The sequence below is a fragment of the Scomber scombrus genome, chromosome 1, assembly GCF_963691925.1.
Source record: "Scomber scombrus chromosome 1, fScoSco1.1, whole genome shotgun sequence".
Lineage (NCBI taxonomy): Eukaryota > Metazoa > Chordata > Actinopteri > Scombriformes > Scombridae > Scomber > Scomber scombrus.
The window spans coordinates 37,136,317-37,163,719 of NC_084970.1; the positions used below are offsets into that span (position 1 = coordinate 37,136,317).

Here is a 27,403-nt window from a genome sequence, read left to right on the forward strand (position 1 = left end):
AGAGAGACTCTCCCTCCTACAGAGAACAGAGAGATTCTCCCTCCTACAGAGGACACAGAGAGACTGAGGAACCAGACCAGTAGACTCTAAATCCAGCATACAGAAGTTCCGTGAATGTGGTGTTGAAGGTGTGGAGGTGGATCAATGTGTCAGAGGAGACTCTGTAGAAGGACAGAGTGCCAGCAGGACAGTCCACATACACTGCTACTTTGTTAGAGACAGAGGAGGAGGAGGAGGAGGAGGAGGAGGAGCAGGAGGAGGAGGAGGAGGAGGAGGAGGAGGAGGAGGAGGAGGAGGAGGAGGAGGATGTTTCTCTCATATTGTGCCAGGCAGAGTAACGACCATCATCAAAGCACTTCAGACTCCAGGACTGATTATTCATTCCAAACCAACAGTCATCACCGCCTCCTTTCCTTTTGATTCTTCTGTAACTCACTGATATATAAACTCTTCCTCTCCACTCGACCTCCCAGTAACAGCGACCAGTCAGAACATTTCTACACAGCAGCTGAGGCCAGTAATCAAATCTGTCTGGATGATCAGGATATGACTGATCCTCCTCCACACATGTCACCTTCCTGTTGTTGTCAGACAGTTGGAGTTTTCCGTTCATTGTGTTTGGATCCAGTTCCAGTTCACAGGCATCTGATGGAGAGAACGAGACACAATACAGCTGCAGTTTATCACCTGTTGATTTATTAACAACTTTACTGACAATCACTGGGATTAAATCATTCAAACTTAAACCATCTCCATGACAACTGAGACACTCCATCACTGAGGAAGACCATGAGTTGTAACTGAAAGCTTTGGACATACAGTGGACCTTTAGATGATGTTTTTTAACAAATTCAAAATTAAACTTTATTCATATTTTTTCATGAAGTTTGGTGTAAAGTGAAGGTCTTTGCACATCAAGTCTGTTATTTTCATCTCAAACTGTCGTCTGTTACAAACACATTTTTGTCCAAATGCTCCAAACAGCTGAAGTCAGTATGAATGAGTGAACTTTATGTGCAGGAGAGACATGAGGGACATTTTGGAGCAGGTAGCGCCACCATGTGGACATTTATAAAACATTTCTCTTTTAACTACTGAACTGTGACGAACAGAAGGAAATTTCTGTTTCATGGATTCATTGGTTCAAGATAAATGTCAGTGTAGGCCACGCCCATTTCTGCCAAAACACATTTTCCATCATTTTGAACTTTTTTCACTTCTTTTACATATTTCATCCAGTTTTTCCTCAAAGTTCTCATGAATCAAACTGAAAACACACTCACACTTCCTCAGACCAGGTTTCAGTCTCTGCAGTCCACCATGGTCCATCCTGGAGGAAGAGACAAAGACACAATCAGCTTCATACACCTTCACTCATATCCACCATTAAACATGAACCAGAGTCCCTCAGTTAGTCAGAGTGTCTGTCCATCTGTCCATACCTGAGAGTGTCCATCTGTCTGTTCATACCTGAGTGTCCACCTCTCTCTCCATACCTGAGTGTGACCACCTGTCTGTCCATATCTGAGAATGTCCACCTGTCTGTCCATACCTGAGAGTGTCCATCTGTCTGTCCATACCTGAGAGTGTCCACCTGTCTGTCCATACCTGAGAGTGTCCAGTCTCCAGTGTGGATCCTCCAGTCCAGCAGACAGAAGCTTCTCTCCTGAGTCTCCTGGATGATTGTAGCTCAGGTACAGCTCTCTCAGATGGGAGGGGTTGGAGCTCAGAGCTGAGGCCAGAGAAGCACATCCTTCCTCTGTGATCAGACATGCTGACAGACTGAAGACACATAACAGTTCATCTAATTAGCTTCAGGCCTTTATGGTTACACTCAGCGCCCCCTGCTGTATGTTTGAGAGAAAGCACATGTTCATGCTGGAGGCTGCAACTGCTGAAGCTCGGAGTGTAATCTGATGCCATTCTGTTTTTACTTTGGCAGAAGAAATACCTTTAAAGCTTTATTTTTACAGCATATCTGGGGGAAAAAAAGATTTATTAGAAATGTACTTTCATCATATTTCTGATTTCTATCATTCAGTATTTAATTTGTGGTATTTTCCCCATTTGTAGCTTTTGGTCCACTGGGAAATTAGTTGTAATGGCTGTTTATATAATATTACAACAATTCAGCCCAGGGAATATGCAAATATTTATATTATCAAAAATTCTTCATGTAAACTATAAACTGGGTGGAAGTCAACATATTATTATAAAAACACAGTAATAAAGATGACCTGAGAGTTTCCAGTGTACAGTGTGGACTCTCCAGTCCAGCAGAAAGCTGCTTCACGCCTGAATCCTGCAGGTTGTTGTTACTAAGGTCCAGATCTCTCAGACTAGAGGACTGGGAGCTGAGAACTGAGGACAGAGCTGCACAGCTTCTCTCTGAGAGGTCACAGTCACTCAACCTGAAGAAGATTCAGCAGAACACAAGGAAATAATTACAAACATTAATTTTCTTCCTTAAACAAATATTAAAGGTTGTATATGTAGAAATCAGAAATTCGTTCTCATTAGTGACACTGGTGGCCATTTAGTGGGTTGCAGTCAGTATGCACTTACACAGAGGGCAAAGTTGTCAGAAATTCCTATTCTAAGTTAAATAACAAGGTAGAAATTTAGTGCCCAACAATGCCAAGTAAATGTGGTCTTCAGTACTATTTTTTATTGATGTTTCTGCAGCTCATGAAAATAGATAGACTACGGAGGACTAGTTAGTGCTGTATTTTGTGCAGAAAAATGATTGTGTGTTGATCAGAACTATTTCGGGACACTAGTTGCTGTGATGTTTCAGTATTTACAGACCAAACTGATGTTGAAACGCGATGTGCAAAACCACGAGTTGGGTGCAGTAGTCTATTTGCGCACAGCGACAGCTCTGATGAAGAGTTTTTGGGACTCAGTGAGCACACAGCTACACACTGTATTAAATACATGAAATTACTGTGTTATTTTAAAAGGTTTAATTTAAACTCAGCCTAACCCGGTCTGAGTTAATATACCAGTCTGGTTCAGTTAAGCAAATCATTACTGGACCATTAACCATTAACCTGACACACTGTTTCAGGTATAATATGTGTGTTTTACTGTGCATTTAATGTAAGTAAATTGAGAAACTTTTGGAGTATAAACATATGTGTTTATAAATAAATATCTACTGGTGGCTTCAAATAAACCAGTCTGTAATAGAAAAGTGTTTTTCCTAGCATTGACATCCCCCAAAATAGACCGTCTTATACACCGGTACAACTCATACACTGTTTTTTACGATACATAGTAACAAAAATGACCTGACAGTTTCCAGTCCACAGTGTGGACTCTCCATTCCAGCAGAAAGCTGCTTCACTCCTGAATCCTGCAGGTTGTTGTTACTCAGGTCCAGATCTCTCAGACTAGAGGACTGAGAGCTGAGAACTGAGGACAGAGCTGTACAGCATCTCTCTGAGAGGCTACAGTCACTCAACCTGACGAAGAATCAGCAGAACAAAGAAGACAATTGCAAACATTAGTTTTCTTCTCTGAGCAAAGATTAAACTACATTAATCTGGATAGTTCTGTGTGCACCTACAGAGCTTTGTTGGAGACTTTGACCACTGGCAGCAGCCTCAGAAGAGCCTCCTCTGAAGCAGAGTATTTCTTCAGGTCAAACACGTCCAGATCTTTTTCTGATGACAGTAAGATGAAGCCCAGAGCTGACCACTGAGCAGGAGACAGTTTCTCTGTGGAGAGACTTCCTGATCTCAGGTACTGTTGGATCTCCTCCACTAGAGAACGATCATTCAGTTCATTCAGACAGTGGAACAGATTGATGCTTCTCTCTGCAGACACATTCTCACTGATCTTCTTCTTGATGTACTGGACTGTTTTCTGATTGGTCTGCGAGCTACTTCCTGTCTGTGTCAGCAAACCTCGTAGGAGAGTCTGATTAGTCTGCAGTGAAAGACCCAGGAGGAAGCGGAGGAACAAGTCCCAGTGTCCATTTGGACTCTTTAAGGCCTCGTCCACAGCACTCTGGTAGAAACATGTTGATTCAGGTTTGTCTTCAAACACATTGGGCCACTTGGATGTTCTTGGATTTTCTGTCAGCAGATTGACTCCAGAGTTGATGAATGTCAGATGGACATGAAGAGCAGCCAGCAATTCCTGAACACTCAGATGGACGAAGCAGAACACCTTGTCCTGGTACAGCCCTCTCTCCTCTTTAAAGACCTGTGTGAACACTCCTGAGTACACTGAGGCTGCTCTGATATCGATGCCACACTCTGTCAGGTCTGATTCATAGAAGATCAGGTTGCCTTTCTGCAGATGCTCAAAAGCCAGTTTTCCCAGAGACTCCATCATCTTCCTGCTCTCTGGACTCCAGTGTGGATCTGTCTCAGCTCCTCCATCATACTTGACATTCTTCAGTTTAGACTGAACCACCAGGAAGTGGATGTACATCTCAGTCAGGGTCTTGGGCAGCTTTCCTCTCTCTCTGCTTTTCAACACATCCTCCAGAACTGTAGCAGTGATCCAGCAGAAGACTGGGATGTGGCACATGATGTGGAGGCTCCGTGATGTCTTGATGTGGGAGATGATGGTGCTGGCCTGCTCCTCATCTTTGAATCTCTTCCTGAAGTACTCCTCCTTCTGTGGGTCAGTGAACCCTCTGACCTCTGTCACCATGCCGACACACTCAGGAGGGATCTGATTGGCTGCTGCAGGTCGTGTGGTTATCCAGAGGCGAGCAGAGGGAAGCAGTTTCCCCCTGATGAGGTTTGTCAGCAGCACATCCACTGAGGTGGACTCTGTAACATCAGTCAGGATTTCAGTGTTGTGGAAGTCCAGAGGAAGTCGACACTCATCCAGACCATCAAAGATGAACACAACCTGGAACTCTTCAAACCTGCAGATTCCTGCTTCTTTGGTTTCAGTAAAGAAGTGATGAACAAGTTCCACCAAGCTGTATTTTTTCTCTTTCAGCACATTCAGCTCTCTGAAAGTGAATGGAAATGTGAAGTGTATTTCCTGGTTGGCTTTGTCTTCAGCCCAGTCCAGAGTGAACTTCTGTGTTAAGACTGTTTTCCCAATGCCAGCCACTCCCTTTGTAATCACTGTTCTGATTGGTTCATCTCTTCCAGGTGAGGCTTTAAAGATGTCTTCTTGTCTGATTGTTGTTTCTGGTCTGTGTGGTTTCCTGGATGCTGTTTCAATCTGTCTGATCTCATGTTCATCATTGACCTCTGCAGTCCCTCCCTCTGTGATGTAGAGCAGTGTGTAGATCTGATTCAGAAGGGTTGGGTTTCCTGCTTTAGCGATCCCCTCAAACAGACACTGGAACTTCTTCTCCAGGTTAGACTTGAGTTTACGTCGACACTTTGCAGCACGAGTTCCTGAATGAACAAACAACAAATGAAATCAGTGAGTGGATCCTACAGAAAGTCTAGAAATCTGAACATGTAAGTGTGTCTGTGTAGTTTTTCTTCCTCCATCAGTTTTATTCAGCTCATCAGTGGAGGACAAACAGCCTCTGATCTGATGCAGATGTGTGCAGCATATTTACAGCAGAGTTTGAAATATAAACCTCTCCCATGTTGCCTCCATTTCCTCTCCATCATGTTAAATCTGTTAAAATCCTCTTACTGCTCTGCAGACGCGCAGCCAGCTCCTCCTGCTTCATTCTCCTCAGGAAGTGCACTGTGATCTTTAGAAATGCGTCTCTGCTGCTCCTCCTCTGCTCTTCCTCCTCACCGTCCAACACCTCTTCATCCTCACTTTGACTCTCTAAGCATTCTGGGTCATCTGGACTCAGACCCCTCTGGATTCTCTTCAGCTCGTTCTTCACAAAAGTGACGATGTTCTCCTCCAGCAGCTGGAACAGAAAGCTAAATTGAACATTTCATTTAAACTGGTACAACACAACATGTGATTCATGTGTCAGTCTGAAGGCCTGCTGGTCTAAACAGAGCAGCATGGACACTGTTAGGACCTGAATGCTACTTTAGTATTTCATCTGTGGTTGATGGAGTTAATAGTAAAAGGTGTGTTTGTACATGTACACACCATAAATATGGAGTCCAGCTTTGTTTGATGCTGCTGTGCAGACTGAACACTGGGAACCTCTGAGCTCTGCTGCTGAACTCTGTGGAGAAAACATCACATTTAAGGAAATTTAATTATTCAAATCTGCATCTTATTAAATAATTTCTGTCATGATGACAGAATTATATATAAATGAAGGTTGGATTACTGGATGTCGAACTCTTACCTTTCATCAGCAGATTGTCCATCTTTAAACTTAATACCACGCTCCATAGACCAGTCACTCTTCATTGACACACAGCTGGGTTCAGGAGAGTCTGCTCTCTGCTGCTGCATCCTGATACAAACACAACAGTGACAAAACATGCAGTTAAAACCAAAAAAAGGATTAATCATCATTATTGATGTGATGTTTTCAAAGTTACACACACATATTGATATAGTGACCATGTTGGTGTCTTATAACACTGAACTCTTTGACATGTGACTGTTGCACAGGTGTACACTGTGATGTCACTGCTGAAACTATATATTGATTCCTCTTCTCAGGAGAGTCAGATAATAACAAACTTCACTTTTAACTTCTTACCTTCCATCAGCAGGTTGTCCATCTGTTAAGTTAGGAGGACGTTCCATAGAGTCGTCACTTTCCGTGTCTGAGTCTGCTCTCTGCTGCTGCATCCTGATACTAATAAAACATGAAGTTAAAACCAAAGAAATGAAGGATTAATCATCAGTTTAAATCCCAGAATTAAACAGAAATCTTTCAGAACAGAGTGACTGATGAGTTCAAATTCCTCCAGTGATGAAAAGAGGATGGCAGCGACTTGGTCATGAGTCAACAGAAGAAGAAGGAAGTGAGGATGTTCAACAGGAGTTCTATGGCTCAGTAACAATCTGTGTTAACCTCAATAACTAAAGATGGAAATATAAACATCCCAGTTCTCCTTCAGATGGATGAACACAGCATCAAACAGCCTTTACTCTGTACAGATTCTTTTAGAGGAGGTACAAGGTGATCCGTACATTTTGAAAAAGACTGGCCCCGTTGCTTCATGTGTTTTTATTAGATATGTCTTAGCATCAGCTACTTCCTTTTCTTTTCATCCACCCATTGCTTTGAATCTTCTTTGAATTTTGCGTATGATATCCTGTAAATTATGAGAATAATCTCCTGTCCATTTCCCCATTTGATCCGTACAGATCCTGATAAAAAAAAACATTTTCTGATTCTTGATTTGTGAGAGAAATAAAGGAAAATATATGTTCAGGAGATTCTGCTCTCTGCTGCTGCATCCTGATACAAACAAACAATTAACAAATCAAAGAGTTTAAAAAGATGAATTTTGAGCAGACTGTCAGCAGCTGAAGTTTTAGAAGCAGAATGAAAATCAGTAAGAAGACAGTGGATGAGAAACGTTCTCCTGTTCATCAGAATGTCATCTGATGAAAGATGCTGTCTCATCTTAGTTGATTAGTTGACTAATCAGTGGTTGAGCTCTTTGTTAACTCACAAAGTTAGTAGTTCATTCTGAGTTATTGTGACTTATTATTCAGTAGTTGAGTGTCAGATGTGACAGTGAGTGTGAATAATGATGGTGGAGTGATGTGAGTGGAGAACAGTGATGGACAGTTAGAGATCCTCATCTCACCTCTGAGCTTTGGTCTGGCTGTCATGTTCCCCACACAGAGAGCTTTTAGAGGGAGGGACTCCCTCCTCTCTGTCCTCACGCTGATCCATAGCAGAGAAACAGCTGCTGGGAGAGCTGCACTCACTCACTACAACATGGAAGATGTTGAATTCACATCCAGTCACAGAGACTTTGGAGCTTCAGCTGTGGAGGAAACACAGAGAGATTATACTGCTGATTCTCCTTCATCAGTCCATCTGATGTGAGGCTGCTGTCACTTCATCATCACTTCACTGTCAAAGTCTACAAACAGCAAATCTGCCCTCTACTGACAACTGGAGGAACGGCACCACTATCATCCATTACAAACAGCCAGGAGATTTCATATGGAGAGAAAATCCAAACATCTGACAGATTGCTGCTCAACATCAGCATAACCAGTCAGCTGATATATTTTTAGGAGACAAAAGATGAAGACACATGAGTCTGTCTATATGAAAGGAGCTGAGGTGGAACAGGTGAACAGGTTCCTGCATCATTGACACTAAACTGTTCTCTGATAGTTTGAACATCAGCTGCTTCTAATATTAAGTCAAACCCTAATCAATAGATGTGTTATGTTATACACCTCTCAGTATAACATAATATCATTCAACAGCAGCACAAACTACAGCCTACAAAATGAACAAGTTGAATCAACACGTCTCTGAAACAGTTTGAACACAAACTGAACATCCAGCAGTCCTGCAGTAAATCCTCCTTTCATGAAGATTTACTTCATGAAAGGAGGATTTACTGCAGGACTGCTGGATGACACTGCAGCAGTCTGAGCTCACTGGACCTCACAAACTGACTGAAACAACTTCATTTCACTTCTCTGATTCAACTGTGATTCTAATGAAATGTTGTGTTTGTGTCTCTGAATGTCTGTACAGAGCATCTACAGCTGCTTTTCAGTGTACAGTCCTGTATTGTCCTGCAGAACATTGAGTCTCTCTCTCGCTCTCTCTCTCTCTCTCTCTCTCTCTCTCTCTCTCTTTTTCTCTCTCTCTCTCTCTATCTCTCTCTCTCTCTCTCTCTCTCTCTCTCTCTCTCTCTCTCTCTCTCTCTCTCTCTCTCTCTCTCTTTCTCTCTCTTTCTCTCTCTCTCTCTCTCTGGATCAGAAATCAGACAACGGTGATACAGCACCTCCAAGTGTTGGAGTTTAAATATTTGAAAAGAATCATTTCAATAAGAACATATGAAATACTTTGATCAAAACATCAACTTTGTTTCAATCTTTGTTCAATTCAATGCCTTTATTGTCATTGCACAGCAGTACAATTGTGTGGTCCAGACAGTTGGCACCACGTCTGTGTGTCAAATGACCTGCACAGGACAGAAAATAGCCACATGTTCCTCTCAGCTGACATTAGCACATCAACACAGTCAGACCACAAAGTATTTGATGATTTTAGAGTTTTTGGTAGAGTTTCACTTCTTTTTAATGGTTATAATTTGTGTTTTTCACATATTTCTAGTTTGTATTTAAATTATGTTTCACTGCTGCACAACCAGCTGGTCTTTAGGACAAATAAAGTACGCTTTATTTAAGTTTAGCAGTTTTAAATATTAATAATATCTTATTGTGAACTGAAAGAAAAATGTCAGTAATTTATTATGGGTGACTTTCCATTTAAATTTCTACCAAACTGTACAATTATTTCAAATATCAGGTGGATTTATTCAGGGTCATTATAGATTACATTGAATTTATCAGCAAACCGCTTAATGAAAAATGAAAAGAAAATAGCAAACTTTAGGACTTAGTCAACATGTTACAATGTATTTTTCAATTTTAGGGGATTTTCCCTTTAATTTTCAGCAAAGTTGCTTTAAATTTGTTGTCTTTTAATAAGACTCAATCAAGAACTTTGTGAGGAGTTATATTTTGAGATTGTCAGAAAAGTTACTTTGGAAGGTTTATTTATCATGTCAGAGTTTAATTGGTGATGGTAACCTTTTCTTATTCAGTTAATGATTTTTAATATAATTTCCTTTTTTCGTGGATGTTAATTGTAACAATTCATTGAAGCTTGTTAAACATATCCTTTTATTCCCCCCTTTTGGTTGTGACAAGCACCGTTACGGTAACATACTGGAAAGACACTGCCGGCTTGATTCTTCTCAACACAAACAGCAGCCTCACTTTATGCTTTTTACACTTTTTACTGTAAAATAACTGAAAATTGTCACTTACCAAACTTCATGCAGAGCAGAACAGGAGAGGGGAGTAAAAAATTGGCACCACCAAAAAGCAACAACTCCTTCAAAGGGGAAGTGAAGTGAAGAGGAACTTTGCCTGTTTCATATGTTTATGAAACTGGCAAAAGAGTCAAACACGAAGACAAAAAACAAATCAAACAAAAAACAAGGAAAAGAAATTGGTGCAGAATGTTATTACAATGTTGTAGCTCTAATTATGTGTCAGACATATTACAAACAATGGTAACACATTATTCTGACAGCCCTTGTTTTTGCAGTTTATCATATCGGACTGTAACTGAAGTCAAAACCAGTCTAACCTGTAGCAAAAACCCAGTCAGTGTCAGATATAACACATCACATGATGTAGTTCTACTATCTGTCCACTAGATGGAGCCACCAGAACATCTAATGAGCTAAAGATCAGCTCAGCATCATCAGCTTCTGTTAGTATCTCTGACCAACAATGTGTTATGCTTTTTATCCAAAACACAATCATCTGAGTTTATTTTCAGCTTCAAATTTTCTATTAAATTCTTCCATTGCAGGCGTCTTTGAATGTGGTGTTTTACCTTTGGACAGCTGAAAATGAACGATGATATGTTACTCATTTGTAGTTTACTGTAATGTTGGTTATAGCATTTATACTTTGTGCTTTATCTTGTTTCCAACCTTTCTGCTACCTTTGGTTTTTTTCCTTCTTTATATCATTACTCACCTTGTGTTGTCATTGTACATGTAAAACAAAACTAAGAGCAGGTTGTTTTTAAGGTCTGAAGTCAAACATTAACAGACAGCAACTCGCCACTATATCAGATACACCTGTCCAACTGCCCATTAAGTCAAATATATAATTTGTATATATAAAACAACTGAATGCATTTAGGTATGAAGACATGGTCATGGTGACCTGTTATATATGTTATATATGTGTGTGTATGGGAATCAGAGCACTTGATGGAATTTAGGGAGCACTGCCTTTAAATCAACATGGTTAAAGTCCCCCGCAATGATGTGAAAAGCCTCAGGATACATTCCCTCCTGACAGCTAATGGTGTCATGTAAATGACCCAGGGCCGAGCTGGAATTTGCATCCAGTGGAATATAAACAGCTGTTACCATGACAACAGTAAAATATATATGGGCCTGCATTTAACAGTCATACTATACTCCAGATCTGGGGAGCAATGTCTGGCAACAGTCTTAGTATTGGTACACCAACTGTTGTTTACATACATGCATAACCCCTCATCTCTGCTCTTACCAGAGTCCCTAGTCCTGTCATGACGGTGCACTGTGAAGCCCGCTAACTCATTAAATGCATCTGGAACGGATGAATGAAGCCAGGTCTCTGTGAAGAGCAGAATGCAGCTGTTCTTCACAATGTTGTTCATCCATATTGTTGGAGAGAGATCTTGCGTTTGTGGTATATATATCTATATCTATATGTATGTATGTGTGTGTATATATATATATATATATATATATATATATATATATATATATATATATATATATATATATATATATATATATACATACATACACACACACACACACACACACACACAAACTCTGCACCACACTGCCAACATACACACTGAGCTACGTTTCATTGCTGCTGTAATGCCTCCCAGTATGTGAAGATTTCTGACAGCACACTGCACTGCTCACTTACGTCTATTTTAGGTTTATTTTATTCATTTCCATTGTAGATTTTCATTATTTTATCTCATATTTGTGTATATAAATATGTTGTATATGTTTGTATATTAATATCTGTGTATGTGTATAAACATAATTGATATATTAGTATATTAATGTGTGTGTGTGTGTGTGTGTGTGTGTGTGTGTGTGTGTGTGTGTGTGTGTGTGTGTGTGTGTGTGTGTATATATTGATGTATATTTAATTCACAGGGAATTGAATATGTGTGTGTGTGTGTGGAGTGGATGAGATCAAGTCATATTTAGGCAGAAATCACCTAACAGTAACTGTATTTGGCCTTCAATCAATTTTTGACAGGTGAAAACTGTTCGTTATGTTATAGGCGTATGTAACCCTCCCATAAATCATGTCTTTTATAGTCTTGTCTCCAAATAGTAGGCATAAACAATAATATTAAAAAACACATCCAAACATGGGAAGCAAATATAGTATATGCATATTATGACCGTTTAATCAAAAGAAAATCAGACGTTTTAGCGCTACCGCTCAACAGGCTGCTATGCGCGCTCCCGCGGCCAGAAATCAGATTCAGACGATCACTTTTTGGCACGACCCCTGCCTTGTCTTATGTAAAGATAAGATCAAAATCGTTAATTTAACTAGTAGCCTATTTTAGTTATAGTAGTATAGTAGTATTTTATTATATACAAAATGTTCTAACCAGGGCAGGCCCTGGTCATATTTGGACATATTTAGATAACTGGATAATTTGAATATTTTGATAAAATTGTATTTGTTGTGTGGTTAATATAAAGGTCTGGAAGATACATGTAATGTACCGTTGTTATGTCTTCCAGCCTATATTTAAATAATAATAATCTAATGTATAATCTTTTCTTTGCATTATTTAAATATTTTGGAGCAACTTGTACTGCAGCAGGAGCATGTAGCTCATCAGCTGACTGCTGCAGAGGGAACATGGTCAGAGACTTCAGGCTCATCTCCTCCTCTGATGTGACTGCAGCTCCAGAGCTCATAACTGCTGAAGCCTTCTACATACTCTGCTTCCCCCAAGATCCAGTACCAGCACTACCTATACATCCATTACACACATTTTAATACACTTTTGTTTTCAAATAAAGTCAGAGAGTTGTTGTTAATTCATGTTCCATCTGTAGTGTGTGTGTTCATGTTCATTCAGTTATGAGCAGCGTGTCTGGTTTGGTAGTTGTGTCTGAAGTGTTTTGAGGCCACAAACAGAAATTTGTTTAGGGCCACCAAAATCCTAGGGCCGGCCCTGGTTCTAACTATCAATGTTAATCTGTGTTTTTCTATTATTACGAGTTTATTTAGGTGTTAAACACTGTGAAGTCTTTGCAGTCTTATATTACAAGAATATTATTCAAGTTAACTCAGGTTTAAAGATGAATGAAGTGTTATTGGTGAAATAAACTGAGTTAAAGTTAAAGTTATTCTTTGGGAACAAACATTAAGTATTAACAACAATATCTGATATCGATTTATTACTACATTGTTTAAATTTACACACGACATAAACAGTTTGAAAATGATCCTTAAATGTGTTTTTCAACGAATAGTGACCAAAACACGAAGTGAGCAGGACGTTTTATATTGTAAACAGAGCATAAAAAACAGTATAAATAGCTCTGTAGTGTTTGTGTGTGTGTGTGTGTGTGTGTGTGTGTGATGGAGACGCTGATTAATCTAAATTTAAACATAAAACTTTACCTTCTAATGATCAGCTGACTGATACTGATAAATCACATGAAGTGTAATATTCCCCTCAAAAGTACAAAAACTTCAGACTTACTTTTCACTCCTGTCCAGACTTAGTGGAGATGGTACTTTCTAATATGAATATGTATAATTATAATATTATTGAATTAAAAGGACTGAAGCTGTAACTGAATAACCAACAAACAATAAATCAGCTGAAACTTTAATATACATTTCCTGTCAGTGGATCAACTGTCTGATGGTTTCAGTGTGTATGAGTTTAACATGTGATGTGTTATTATATGATGTTATTATATAATCTGTTATTATATGATGTGTTGTTTTATATATTAATATTTATTTGTATAAAGAGGGAAATGTTTGTGAAAGTATGATAACAACCTATGAGCTGATAGCTTCTGCCGAGTGAGAAGACAAATTAACCAATCAATAAATACATTAATTCAATTCACAGAGAATATTTTTAAAATTGTAATAAAATTAACTACACATTATTTATTTAAATAATAATTTTATTTATATAGCACCTTAAAGTGTAGAGAGTAAAATAGAGTAAAAATATCGACAATAGAACATTAAGGGCCTCGACCCCTCTAGTGACACGTCAAGATTTAGGAACTATCAAGTAGGGATGTGTCATTAAAACCGAAAAATTAATAATCATTCGCAGGGTCTAATGTCGACCTTTATGCTGTGGTTTTTTTTTTCATTGAAAAACTTCAATGTAGAGTTGAGCTGTGTAGTTTAGTATTCAGCTTCATTAAATGCTACTGGAGAGCTTTTCTCACTTTCAGCAACTAGGAGGAGCTCTAAGCTTCTTGTGTTCAGAGCCGTTAATAGAGAGAGTTCAGCCAACTCGGTTTCAACCGTTCTGTGATATGATTGGTTCAGGGGCTGTCACATGATTCACAGGCGCCATGTTGTCACCATAGGCGCATCCCAGTTCTCATTAATTGAAGGTGACAGTTGAAGATCAAATATAACAAGTTATTAAGACACATTTTTAAATAAAAATGATGTGCTGTTCAGCTTTTGGCTGCAGCTAAATTGTAGTTTTATAAATATGTTGTATATATTTGTATATTAATATATGTGTATGTGTATAAACTAGGGCCGGGACTTTAACACGTTAATTAAGATTAATTAATTACACAATAATTACCGCGTTAAAAAAATGGACGCATTTTAATCACACTTATTTTTGCACCGCGGAACGTTTCTCACTGGATGAGTTTCAGGCGGACCGATTATACTGGAGCACCAACTAGCGTTAAAAAGGAGATAGTGGGGGTCTCCAGGAAGTTAACTGGTTTAGAGTGGCAAGGTATGGTGAGTGTGTCCCGATTAAAGAACACGGATACAGATGTACGGAGTTATCTGCTTTATTTCAGCTGTGGTCCTTATACATTCACACACAGCAGGAAATCAGGGCAATAAGGATGCAAGATGCAAAAAGGCAAGGGAAAAAACGTCAGCTCTCTAGCGCATGGAGAAGGAGAATTGCACAGGTGTGGTGCGTTCAAGAACGTCGGTAAAACTCAGCTGCATTCAATAACGTAGGACAAATGAAACCTCCAATGCAAACAGACTATAAACAGGTAAATATCACTCAAAACAATGTGGGCTTTCTAACACGCGTAGTTCAGACAACAACAAACCACAGTGAACATGAAAGTAGCTGATGAGACTGCTTTGGTTGGCCCCGTGGATGGGAGAATGGATAAGAGCATGGTTGTGTGCAAGCAAGGCCGTAGCCAGGATTTTTCAAATACCGAGGTCAAAACGAAAACTACAAATTATACATAAGGTTAAAATAATCCATGATGTATTTAAAACGCTTTTTTGCTGTGCATTTCTCAGTCATGGTCTTGTGTTCCAGTTCTTTCTTATCACTTCCAACTTTGCAAATTAAATCAACTCCTGTTTCAGTATTCTACAACTTCCATGGTTGTATATTTAAAAATTGTATGTTATTTTCTTTGTTTGTTCTTAAAATGTGAAATGGAGCACTGCCTGCTGGGAAAGGGAGAAAAGGGCTCATCCAATGAATGAACCGTTTGCAAAATCGGGTCATGTCCAATTCACAAATGTAGACAACATATTTCTGGCGAAATTTTCAAGTCGCAGTTCAACATCTACTCCAGCGAATATTTTTTCTGGAAGTGAGCACTATATATATAACTGCTACTTAAAAATCTCCAGTAATATGTTGTGTATATTTGTGAATTTGTGACGAATCTGCTGACGGAAGCACAACACAGCTGGAGCTGTTCGGTAAGGAAACCAGTTAAATTGGACACCAGTTGGGACATAACACCGGGGCCGGTGAAAAAATTACCGGATTTCAAGGCCTCACTCCACCGCTGGCTATAGCCGACTACTTTCGTTTTGACATGGCAGCGGTATCTGCAAGTACGTGTCACATGACGGTCCGTTGATGCAAGGATAATTGTCTCATCGGCTATTTTCACTTCACAACAAAACGAAACTTCAAGAAAAAAATGCCGAGGACATGACCTCGGTGTCCTCAATGGTAGCTACGGCCATGTGTGCAAGCTATGCAACAAGGAATTCACATATCACTGCAGCACATCGAGCCTCAAGTATCACCTCAATGCAAAACATATAGCAGCTAGCATGGAAGCTAGTGTGGTAGCTAGCTAATTTCTGAAATGTATTATATTTCTAAATATGCTATTGCTACACTTAATGGCAAAAATTGCACTGGTCTGTTGGACTTGAACAAAAATAAACAATATTTGTGTTGCTTAAGCTTATGTATTCAGTCATTATTCAATGATACTAAAAATCCATGTAAAAGAAATTACTTCTCACTGTTCTCAGGTCAAATATTTATATGCGGTTAAAATACGATTAATTTCGATTAATTAATTATAAAGCCTCTAATTAATTAGATTAATTTTTTTTAATCGAGTCCCGGCCCTAGTATAAACATCATTGATATATTAGTTTATTAATGTGTGTGTGTATATATTGATGTATATTTAATTCACAGGGAATTGAATATGTGTGTGTGTGTTCGTGTGTGTGTGCATAAATGTGTGTGTTCGCAGATACAAATAGAGAATTTGATATGGTTTTGCAGGTCTGCATTTATAGCATTGTCTAAATTACTCTCTCTCACACACACACACATGCACAAATGTGCATGCACAGGTTGTCAAACTCAATAGAATATAATATAAAAACCGGTGTATGAGTCGCACAGGTGTCAGTCTATTTTGGGGGGTTTCATGCTGGGAAAATGCGCAGCGCGTGCTTGACACCGCTGTTTACAGGACGTTATCATTTATAAGTCTGGACGCTCACATCGTTATATTATAATTATTGTTCTTAGTGTGGACGGCCTTTTACAGACCTATGATTAGAGGTAAAAGTACTCACATTCTGTACTTAAGTAGAAGTACAGATACTTGTCAAGTCAAAACCAGTCTAACCTTGTGCAGAAACCCAGTCAGTGTCAGATATCAAACATCACATGACGTAGTTCTACTATCTGTCCACTAGATGAAGCCAACTGAACATCTAATGAGCTAAAGACCAGCTAAAAGGGGCACAACTTCCTAAATTAGGAAGAATTCTTATGACATAATTATAATTAAATCAGTCTCAGTTTACAAGCGGTCTCAATCTTCTACTTCAGAAGAACACACAGACAATAACTGGGTCAAAGTTTAATAACAGGTTACTAATAAAATGTAATGATAAATGATACAATACAAATGAAATGCAAAGATTATTATTGAAATGGCGAATGAATGGTAATGATGATGATATGCTACTGGGTGTTCTATAGCTTATCATTATGGATTAGGAAACTAATATTGAAATGTAAATTAATTTAATGCCTCACCCAGTTATGAGATAATGATGTAGATTTCTCAGCCTACTTTTGTCAGCAGTCAGGAGATTCAGCTGTCAGTCTGTCAGAACCTGGGCGTCTGGTGGTATCTCTCGAAAAGCAGCGCTGGTTCACTTTGGCTGGATGCTGTGAGATGGCCCGCTTCATCTAGTCTGCCTGCAAACGTCCTTGCTCCTCTGGCACCACTCTTTTTGTTTTTCCAGCAGGTCGAAAATTAATTTGCTTGGCAGTGACTCTTTCGGTTGATGAGGAGTGAGGATAACAGTGTAATTACTTCACTCACTGATTGATAATCTTTCGAAGTAGTCGGCATTGGCCAAAAATTTCAAAATTCGTCAAAACAGACTAAGATATCAAAAACAACATCATTAAGGGGCCCTTAGGGTCTTCTTCCGTCGACTTGGCTTCAATTATAATGCTAATTGTGAGTGTTTGCTGAGCTTGGCACATACACAGCTAACAAGAACAAAAAGGTTGATAAACTAAGTAAAGATTGAGCACGCTAAATGGAATTATAAGAAGTAAAGAAAAGGAACATCTAGAAGTGTTCTGATCCCTCTTCAGATTCAGTTATGGAGCATTACTGACCCCTTGTGGTGTTTTGTTTTCCATCCTCCTTGTTTTGTATTCAGTTGAGCAAAGATAAGTGAGTAGCATGCAGACAGAAACAGTCTTCCTTCTTTGTTTGAGCCTTTGTGATGATATTTGTGTGTAGAGGTGGAAAAGATTGTTTAACAAATGATATTACAATGAATTACATTTTGTAAAAATCAACATCACATGAACAATTAACATGATTAAACAAAAAAGGATCACTGTTCTACTCTTATAGTTGGATGATTAATTATTGCTACACAGGTAAATATATCAAAACACTTATCAATGTATCATCTTTACATTAAGTTCACAGGATGCATGCATTAATACAGGCAATGGATTAAATATATATCTGTGTGTGTGTGTGTGAGATAGCTGTATATAAAAAAAACGTTTTTATCTCCTCAGGCTTAAACATGTACCAAGAATTGTACCAAATTCTGAGACTATGTTTAAGATAAACCACTAAGTAAAGTACTTATCAGTTTAATAAACAACATTAACATTTCTGCATATAGTCACTAGAATGCATTGCATCAATGGAGGGAAAAGAGAACATGGGATGTGTTGTGATTTATGGCAGTTAGTCGGGTCCTCTGCCATTTGGAGTCCAGAGGAAGGGAAGACTGAGTCTGGGGGGTTGAAAGGTTAATCCACACCTTCGTATTCCTTGTGGTACGTATGAAGGACAGTTCTGTTATCTCGAGAGAACTCAACTATGTCCAGGGGATCTGGTTTATTTAACTTTCATCTGTCTCCTGTCCTTTCTGCATTACCCCCAGACTAGTTGTTTTTCCATCAGTAAAAGTTTTGTTGTTTATTCAGGAGAGGACCTGTCGTATTATCTCTGTACCTGGCTTTTTTTATTGCATAAGGGGCTAAAAGGTGCTTTTAGCCAGCTGATGTCCTGAGTCATAACTCTAAGTCTCTGATTGTGAGATTGTGAGATAAAATACATGTGAGAAACACAAGAACACTGAGCTTCCACAGCTGGACAGATGTTATTTGATTAAAACATGAATAAAGCTGCATGCTGCTCATTGGGTCCTGACAGTAACAACAGCAGAGTCAACTGAGACTAATCAATGAATCATGTAGAAGGAAAAATAACTGAGTGTTTGATTTGAGCAGCTGATCTTCTGTCAGCAGAGTTTCTGTCCACAAGAGAGACTCTCCCTCTACAGGGGACACAGAGACACTGAGGAACCAGACCAGACTGTAAACCCAGCAAACAGAGGCTGAGTGAATGTGGTGTTGAAGGTGTGGAGGTGGATCAGTGCGTCAGAGGAGACTCTGTAGAAGGACAGAGTGCCAGCAGGACAGTCCACATACACTGCTACTCTGTTAGAGACAGAGGAGGAGGAGGAGGAGGAGGAGGAGATGAATGTTCCTCTCTTATTGTGCCAGACAGAGTAACCATCATCAGAGCAGTCCAGACTCCAGGACTGATCATTCCTTCCAAACACACAGTCAGCACTGTTTCCTTTCCTTCTGATTCCTCTGTAACTCACTGATATATCAACGTCTCCTCTCCACTCGACCTCCCAGTAACAGCGACCAGTCAGAACATTTCTACACAGCAGCTGAGGACAGGAGTCAAATCTGTCTGGATGATCAGGATATGACTGATTCTCCTCCACATATGTCGCATTCCTGTTGTTATCAGTCAGTTTGAGGTTTCTGTTCATTGTGTTTGGATCCAGTTCCAGTTCACAGGCATCTGATGGAGAGAACGAGACACAATACAGCTGCAGTTTATCATCTGTTGATTTATTAACTACTTTACTGACAATCACTGAAATTAAACCATTCAAACTTAAACCATCTCCATGACAACTGAAACACTCCATCACTGAGGAAGATCATGAGATATGACTGAAAGCTTTGGAGATAGAGTAAGTGGGCCTTTTGATGAGATTCTTTTAACTTAATTCAAAGTTAAACTTGATTCCAGCTGCGTCTGATGTTTGTCTGAATGTAAATTCAACAGTTCAGTTTATCAAGATTATCAACAGGACAGTGATATTTATGTTTTTATTGTAGTTTGGTGTGAAGTGATGGTCTTTGCACTTCAAGGGTCTGATATACTAAGATCCCAAATATAGGGTACTAAATTGCATGCGCAGTGCAATAGATTCAGTTGCGTGCATTTTGCAGGTGATCTACTAAGAATAACTGTAAATGAAAACAGGTGAAGACAGGGTTTGTGTCTTAATGGAGAGCGTTGTCAGGTTCTAGTGGAAGAGGTTAATATATTGAGTTATAACAAAAACAAATATTACCAAAAAAAAACCATATGGGAGTGTATTAGTGACAAAGTTAATGCTGTTAATAAAACCAAAAATATTCCACTCCAAAAATATTAACATGGGTGGAAAAAAACGTCCTGTGCGTAGTCTGTCATTGTGTCTCCGTCTCCTCAGTGACAAAAGTGATCTGTGCGCAGTAACGGGTGGAGGTAGACTTCAGTAGCAGCACAAAGACACCACAGGGAGCGTTGGTAAAGACCATTCGTACTTGAGGCAGGAGAACACCAGGCAGCCACAGGGATAGGCAGACAGAAACCAGGAGATTAAGAGGCAGAACTCGTGGTTGTGGAAGAAGGCTGAGGTATTGACTGGGGCAGAGACGAGGTAAGAAGGTCAGGGGCTGGCAGAGTCGGCAACGGGAGATCAGTCCAAAAATTAGTGCTGGAGAGTCTTGCATCAGGGTGAAGATGAAGCAGAGTCGCTGGCAGGTAAGCAGGCAGGCAGGCAGAAGGAGGAGTGTGGAATCAGTAAGTATTCAGTAAGTTAAAGCCAGAAGCGCTCATGTAGTTGAAGTGTATGACCAGGCAGGAGTCTCTGGGCTCTCCTAACAATGCTGAGTCCAAACAACGCCACACAGCCACTGGCAGATAAGAACCAGAAAATAGACAGGCAAAACTCGGTGGTGAATGGAAATTTACAAGCAGCAGGAGGGTAACAGAGCAGACTATGACATGCGCAGCAGGTTAATATCTGCTCATCAAAGGTATTATTTATAGACGCAGTTTCCGTCAGAAAAATTACCTTTGAGTTTGGTAAATCACAATGCGTGTGCTAAATAACATATTTGCATTTTCTCCTCCCTGTATTTTGCACACTGGGGTTAAAAAGCCCCACACTGCATATTCAGTATGGCAAATGTACTAAATGGATAGTGCGTATTATCTTGCACAGTTGCACTTTTTTTACATATTTCATCCAGTTTTTCTCAAAGTTCTCATGAATCAAACTGAAAACACACTCACACTTCCTCAGACCAGGTGTCAGTGTCTGCAGTCCACCATGGTCCATCCTGGAGGAAGAGACAAAGACACAATCAGCTTCATACACCTTCACTCATATCCACCATTAAACATGAACCACAGTCCCTGAGTTAGTCAGAGTGTCTGTCCATCTGTCCATACCTGAGAGTGTCCATCTGTCTGTCCATACCTGAGAGTGTCCATCTGTCTGTCCATACCTGAGAGTGTCCACCTGTCCATACCTGAGAGTGTCCACCTGTCTGTCCATACCTGAGAGTGTCCATCTGTCTGTCCATACCTGAGAGTGTCCACCTGTCTGTCCATACCTGAGAGTGTCCATCTGTCTGTCCATACCTGAGAGTGTCCACCTGTCTGTCCATACCTGAGAGTGTCCACCTGTCTGTCCATACCTGAGAGTGTCCATCTGTCTGTCCATACCTGAGAGTGTCCACACCTGAGAGTGTCCATCTGTCTGTCCATACCTGAGAGTGTCCACCTGTCTGTCCATACCTGAGAGTGTCCAGTCTCCAGTATGGATCCTCCAGTCCAGCAGACAGAAGCTTCTCTCCTGAGTCTCCTGGATGATTGTAGCTCAGGTCCAGCTCTCTCAGATGGGAGGGGTTGGAGCTCAGAGCTGAGGCCAGAAAAGCACAGCCTTCCTCTGTGATCAGACATCCTGACAGACTGAAGACACACAACAGTTCATTTAATGAGCTTAAAAACTCAATAAACAGAATTAATCCGCCAGGCCTTTATATTTAGTATACCCCTGCTCTATTTCTATGTAACATTTGATTTATGGTGGGTTTAAACATTTTTTTTTTAAATCGTGCAAAATGTCCTGAGAAGTAGATCTGTTTTGTATGTCCACCTGTGTTTAGAGGACATGACAGTAAAGGGCCATCCACCACACTGAGAATGATAACTATAACTATAACTATAACTATAACGTCAACGATGTGAGTATCTACACACTGAGAACGATAACGTCCTGTAAACAGTGGTGTCCAGTACACGCTCCAGCTGTGTCTGCAGCTAATTATTGATGAGCTGTTACTGCTGTAGTATGTTGTGTGTATATATATATATATATATATATATATATATATATATATATATATATATATATATATATTTATTGTGTATATACATATATTTACATATATATAATATAGTATGTTGTACAGAGACATAAAAAGCAAAGCAGCAGAGTTCAGAGGTGCTGATTCAGTGTGTTGATCAGAAGTATTTCAGACACTAGCTGCTGTGATGTTTCAGTTTTTACAGACCAAACTGAGCCGCAGCACATGTTGCAGCAGTGACACACAGTATGAGCACAGATCTGCTTACAAACATCCATTAACTTTGTTGTTTTTACATTATAATAGAGAACAAAGTTCCAACATCTTTGTAATAATAAAGACTCTCTAAAGAAATCACCTCTGTCATCCTGCTCCAGTTTACAGCATCAGTCCGTGCTGAGAGAGGAGCAGAGCTGCTTTAGAATAAATAAATAAGGATTTTGATTGGCTGCCAGCGTTTTTATGGTTCCTCAAATCGCTCTGAAAGTGATTTGAAAGATATTGTTCTCCTATATCGTTATCGTTATAGTTGTGGTGAAGACTCCTCCATCCACATGAATTAGAACAACATTTAAAACTAAACATTTATAGTTATCGTTATCAGTGCGGAAGGACTTTAATTCTGTGTTGTGTTATTTATTGAGGATAAAATGACAGAAACATATACCCTGACTCACATGATGGCATGAAAGGAGTTTTATACTTCATACTTAACACTTCAGACAGTACACAAAATGTTTTTAGTATAAAAAACTCTTCATGGAAACTAGAAACTGTGGGGAAGCCAAAATATAACTTTAAATACATAGTAATAAAAATGACCTGAGAGTTTCCAGTCCACAGTGTGGACTACCCAGTCCAGCAGACAAATGCGTCATTCCTGAATCCTGCAGGTTGTTGTTACTCAGGTCCAGATCTCTCAGACTAGAGGATAGGGAGCTGAGAACTGAGGATAGAGCTGCACAACTTCTCGCTGAGAGGTTACAGTCACTCAACCTGAAGAAGAATCAGCAAAACAAAAGTTAAATTTGTACCTTTTTTTTTTAGTTTACTCTTTTTTCCTTGAGGATAAATTAAACTCCATTAATCTGGATAGTTCTGTGTGCACCTACAGAGCTTTGTTGGAGGCTTTGACCACTGGCAGCAGCCTCAAAAGAGCCTTCTCTGAAGCAGAGTATTTCTTCAGGTCAAACACGTCCAGATCTTTTTCTGATGACAGTAAGATGAAGCCCAGAGCTGACCACTGAGCAGGAGACAGTTTATCTGTGGAGAGACTTCCTGATCTCAGGTACTGTTGGATCTCCTCCACTAGAGAACGATCATTCAGTTCATTCAGACAGTGGAACAGGTTGATGATTCTCTCTGCAGACAGATTCTCACTGATCTTCTTCTTGATGTACTCGACTGTTTTCTGATTGGTCTGCGAGCTACTTCCTGCTTGTGTCAGCAGACCTCGTAGGAGAGTCTGACTGGTCTGCAGTGAAAGACCCAGGAGAAAGCGGAGGAACAAGTCCAGGTGTCCATTTGGACTCTTTAAGGCCTCGTCCACAGCACTCTGGTAGAAACGTGTTGATTTGAACACTTCATACCACCAGGGTGTTGTTTGTTCTTCTGCCAGCAGATTGACTCCAGACTTGATGAATGTCAGATGGACATGAAGAGCAGCCAGAAACTCCTGGACACTCAGATGGACGAAGCAGAACACCTTGTCCTGGTACAGGCCTCTCTCCTCTTTAAAGACCTGTGTGAACACTCCTGAGTACACTGAGGCTGCTCTGATATCGATGCCACACTCTGTCAGGTCTGATTCATAGAAGATCAGGTTGCCTTTCTGCAGCTGCTCAAAAGCCAATTTTCCCAGAGACTCAATCATCTTCCTGCTCTCTGGACTCCAGTGTGGATCTTTATCAGTTCCTCCATCATACTTGATGTTCTTCAGTTTGGACTGAACCACCAGGAAGTGGATGTACATCTCAGTCAGGGTCTTGGGCAGCTCTCCTCTCTCTCTGCTTTTCAACACATCCTCCAGAACTGTAGCAGTGATCCAGCAGAAGACTGGGATGTGGCACATGATGTGGAGGCTCCGTGATGTCTTGATGTGGGAGATGATGGTGCTGGCCTGCTCCTCATCTCTGAATCTCTTCCTGAAGTACTCCTCCTTCTGTGGGTCAGTGAACCCTCTGACCTCTGTCACCATGCCGACACACTCAGGAGGGATCTGATTGGCTGCTGCAGGCCGTGTGGTTATCCAGAGGCGAGCAGAGGGAAGCAGTTTCCCCCTGATGAGGTTTGTCAGCAGCACATCCACTGAGGTGGACTCTGTAACATCAGTCAGGATCTCATTGTTGTGGAAGTCCAGAGGAAGTCGACACTCATCCAGACCGTCAAAGATGAACACAACCTGGAACTCTTCAAACCTGCAGATTCCTGCTTCTTTGGTTTCAGTAAAGAAGTGATGAACAAGTTCCACCAAGCTGTACTTTTTCTCTTTCAACACATTCAGCTCTCTGAAAGTGAATGGAAATGTGAAGTGTATGTCCTGGTTGGCTTTGTCTTCAGCCCAGTCCAGAGTGAACTTCTGTGTTAAGACTGTTTTCCCAATGCCAGCCACTCCCTTTGTCATCACTGTTCTGATTGGTTCATCTCTTCCAGGTGAGGCTTTAAAGATGTCTTCTTGTCCGATTGTTGTTTCTGGTCTGTCTGGTTTCCTGGATGCTGTTTCAATCTGTCTGATCTCATGTTCATCATTGACCTCTGCAGTCCCTCCCTCTGTGATGTAGAGCGGTGTGTAGATCTGATTCAGAAGGGTTGGGTTTCCTGCTTTAGCGATCCCCTCAAACAGACACTGGAACTTCTTCTCCAGGTTAGACTTGAGTTTACGTCGACACTTTGCAGCACCAGTTCCTGAATGAACAAACAACAAATGAAATCAGTGAGTGGATCCTACAGAAAGTCTAGAAATCTGAACATGTAAGTGTGTCTGAGTAGTCTTTCCTCCTCCATCAGTTTTATTCAGCTCATCAGTGGAGGACAAACAGCCTCTGATCTGATGCAGATGTGTGCAGCATATTTACAGCAGAGCTTGAAATATAAACCTCTCCCATGTTGCCTCCATTTCCTCTCCATCATGTTAAATCTGTTAAAATCCTCTTACTGCTCTGCAGACGCTCAGCCAGCTCCTCCTGCTTCATTCTCCTCAGGAAGTGCAGTGTGATCTTCAGAAATGCGTCTCTGCTGCTCCTCCTCTGCTCTTCCTCCTCACCATCCAACACCTCCTCATCCTCACTCTGACTCTCTAAGCATTCTGGGTCATCTGGACTCAGACACCTCTGGACTCTCTTCAGCTCGTTCTTCACAAAAGTGACGATGTTCTCCTCCAGCAGCTGGAACAGAAAGATAAAGTGAACATTTCATTTAAAACTGGTAGAACACAACATGTGATTCATGTGTCAGTCTGAAGGCCTGCTGGTCTAAACAGAGCAGCATGGACACTGTTAGGACCTGAATCCTACTTTAGTATTTCATCTGTGGTTGATGGAGTTAATAGTAAAAGGTGTGTTTGTACACACCATAAATATGGAGTCCAGCTGTGTTTGATGCTGCTGTGCAGACTGATCACTGGGAACCTCTGAGCTCTGCTGCTGAACTCTGTGGAGAAAACATCACGTTTAAGGACATTTAATGACTCAAATCTTCAAACAGCTTATTATAGATGTGAAAAATGATATATAATATATAAATGCTGTTCTGATTAGTGGATGTCAAATTCTTACCTGTCATCAGCAGATTGTTCAATATTAAACATAAGAGGATGACCCATAGACCGGTCACTCTTCATGGACACACAGCTGGGTTCAGGAGAGTCTGCTCTCTGCTGCTGCATCCTGATACAAACAAAACAGTGACAAAAACATCCACTTAAAACCAAAGAGATGAAGGATTAATCATCAGTTTAAATCACATAATTAAACAGAAATTGTTCAGAACAGAGTGACTGATGAGTTCAAATTCCTCCAGTGATGAAAAGAGGATGGCAGCGACTTGCTCATGAGTCAGCAGAAGAAGAAGGAAGTGAGGATGTTCAACAGGAGTTCTATGGCTCAGTAACAATCTGTGTTAACCTCAATAACTAAAGATGGAACTACACTGCTAATCAAATTATGGGAAAATTATTCTTCTTTTTTTCAAGATTTATTTTTGGGCTTATATTTATATAGTAACTGGCAGAAAGGCTGACAGGAAACATGGAGAGAAAGAGGGGAATGACTCACAGCATATATCCCTGGCCAGATTCAAACCAGAGACACTGCGATTATGTGGCGTGCGCTCTAACCACTCGACCACCAGGGAGCTCTAGAAACGTACCTTCCATCAGCAGGTTGTCCAATATTAAACTTAACAGGATGACCCATAGACCAGTCACTTTTCATGGACACAGAGCTGGGTTCAGGAGAGTCTGCTCTCTGCTGCTGCATCCTGATACTAATAAAACAGTAACAAAAGCATGCAGTTAAAAACCAAAGAAATTAAGGATTAAACATCAAATTAAAATTCCTCCAGTGATGAAAAGAGGATGGCACGACTTGGTCATGAGTCAACAGAAGAAGGAAGTGAGGATGTTCCACAGGAGTTCTATGGCTCAGTAACAATCTGTGTTAACCTCAATAACTAAAGATGGAACTACACTGCTAATTAAAATTAAGGGCAATTTTATTTTTAAATTCTTACCTTCCATCAGCAGGTTGTCTATCTTTGAACTTAATAGGATGACCCATAGACCAATCACTCTTCATGGACACACAGCTGGGTTCAGGAGAGTCTGCTCTCTGCTGCTGCATCCTGATACAAACAAACAATTAGCAAATCAAAGAGTTTAAAAAGATGAATGTTGAGCAGACTGTCAGCAGCTGAAGTTTTAGAAGCAGAATGAAAATCAGTAAGAAGACAGTGGATGAGAAACGTTCTCCTGTTCATCAGAATATCATCTGATGAAAGATGCTGTCTCATCTTAGTTGATTAGTTGACTAATCAGTGGTTGAGCTCTTTGTTAACTCACAAAGTTAGTAGTTCATTCTGAGTTATTGTGACTTATTATTCAGTAGTTGAGTGTCAGATGTGACAGTGAGTGTGAATAATGATGGTGGAGTGATGTGAGTGGAGAACAGTGATGGACAGTTAGAGATCCTCATCTCACCTCTGAGCTTTGGTCTGGCTGTCATGTTCCCCACACAGAGAGCTTTTAGAGGGAGG

General features: G+C 40.2%; 1 protein-coding gene across 1 annotated transcript; it reads right to left on the reverse strand.

Moving 5' to 3' along the window:
* LOC133978855 (NLR family CARD domain-containing protein 3-like) lies at positions 1-27,403 on the reverse strand. Its single transcript, XM_062417231.1, has 13 exons — positions 27,348-27,403; positions 26,519-26,635; positions 25,927-26,037; positions 25,723-25,801; positions 25,308-25,536; positions 23,895-25,057; positions 3,572-4,212; positions 3,294-3,467; positions 2,238-2,411; positions 1,609-1,782; positions 1,284-1,330; positions 283-645; positions 1-219 (listed from the first exon to the last, which is right to left on the reverse strand). Exons 2-13 carry the CDS (start codon positions 26,626-26,628, stop codon positions 44-46), a joined length of 3,441 nt encoding a protein of 1,146 aa, XP_062273215.1. The 5' UTR covers positions 26,629-26,635; positions 27,348-27,403; the 3' UTR covers positions 1-43.

What these genes read in the sequence shown, in the direction of transcription:
- LOC133978855 (XM_062417231.1), bottom strand. Translation starts at nt 26,628, where the DNA reads ATGCAGCAGCAGAGAGCAGACTCTCCTGAACCCAGCTCTGTGTCCATG. An exon ending in GAACAATCTGCTGATGACAG is followed by an intron (nt 25,802 to 25,926) that starts GTAAGAATTTGA and finishes TTTTCTCCACAG; the next exon opens with AGTTCAGCAGCAGAGCTCAG. An exon ending in TGGAGACTGGACACTCTCAG is followed by an intron (nt 1,331 to 1,608) that starts GTATGGACAGAC and finishes CTCTTCCTCCAG; the next exon opens with GATGGACCATGGTGGACTGC.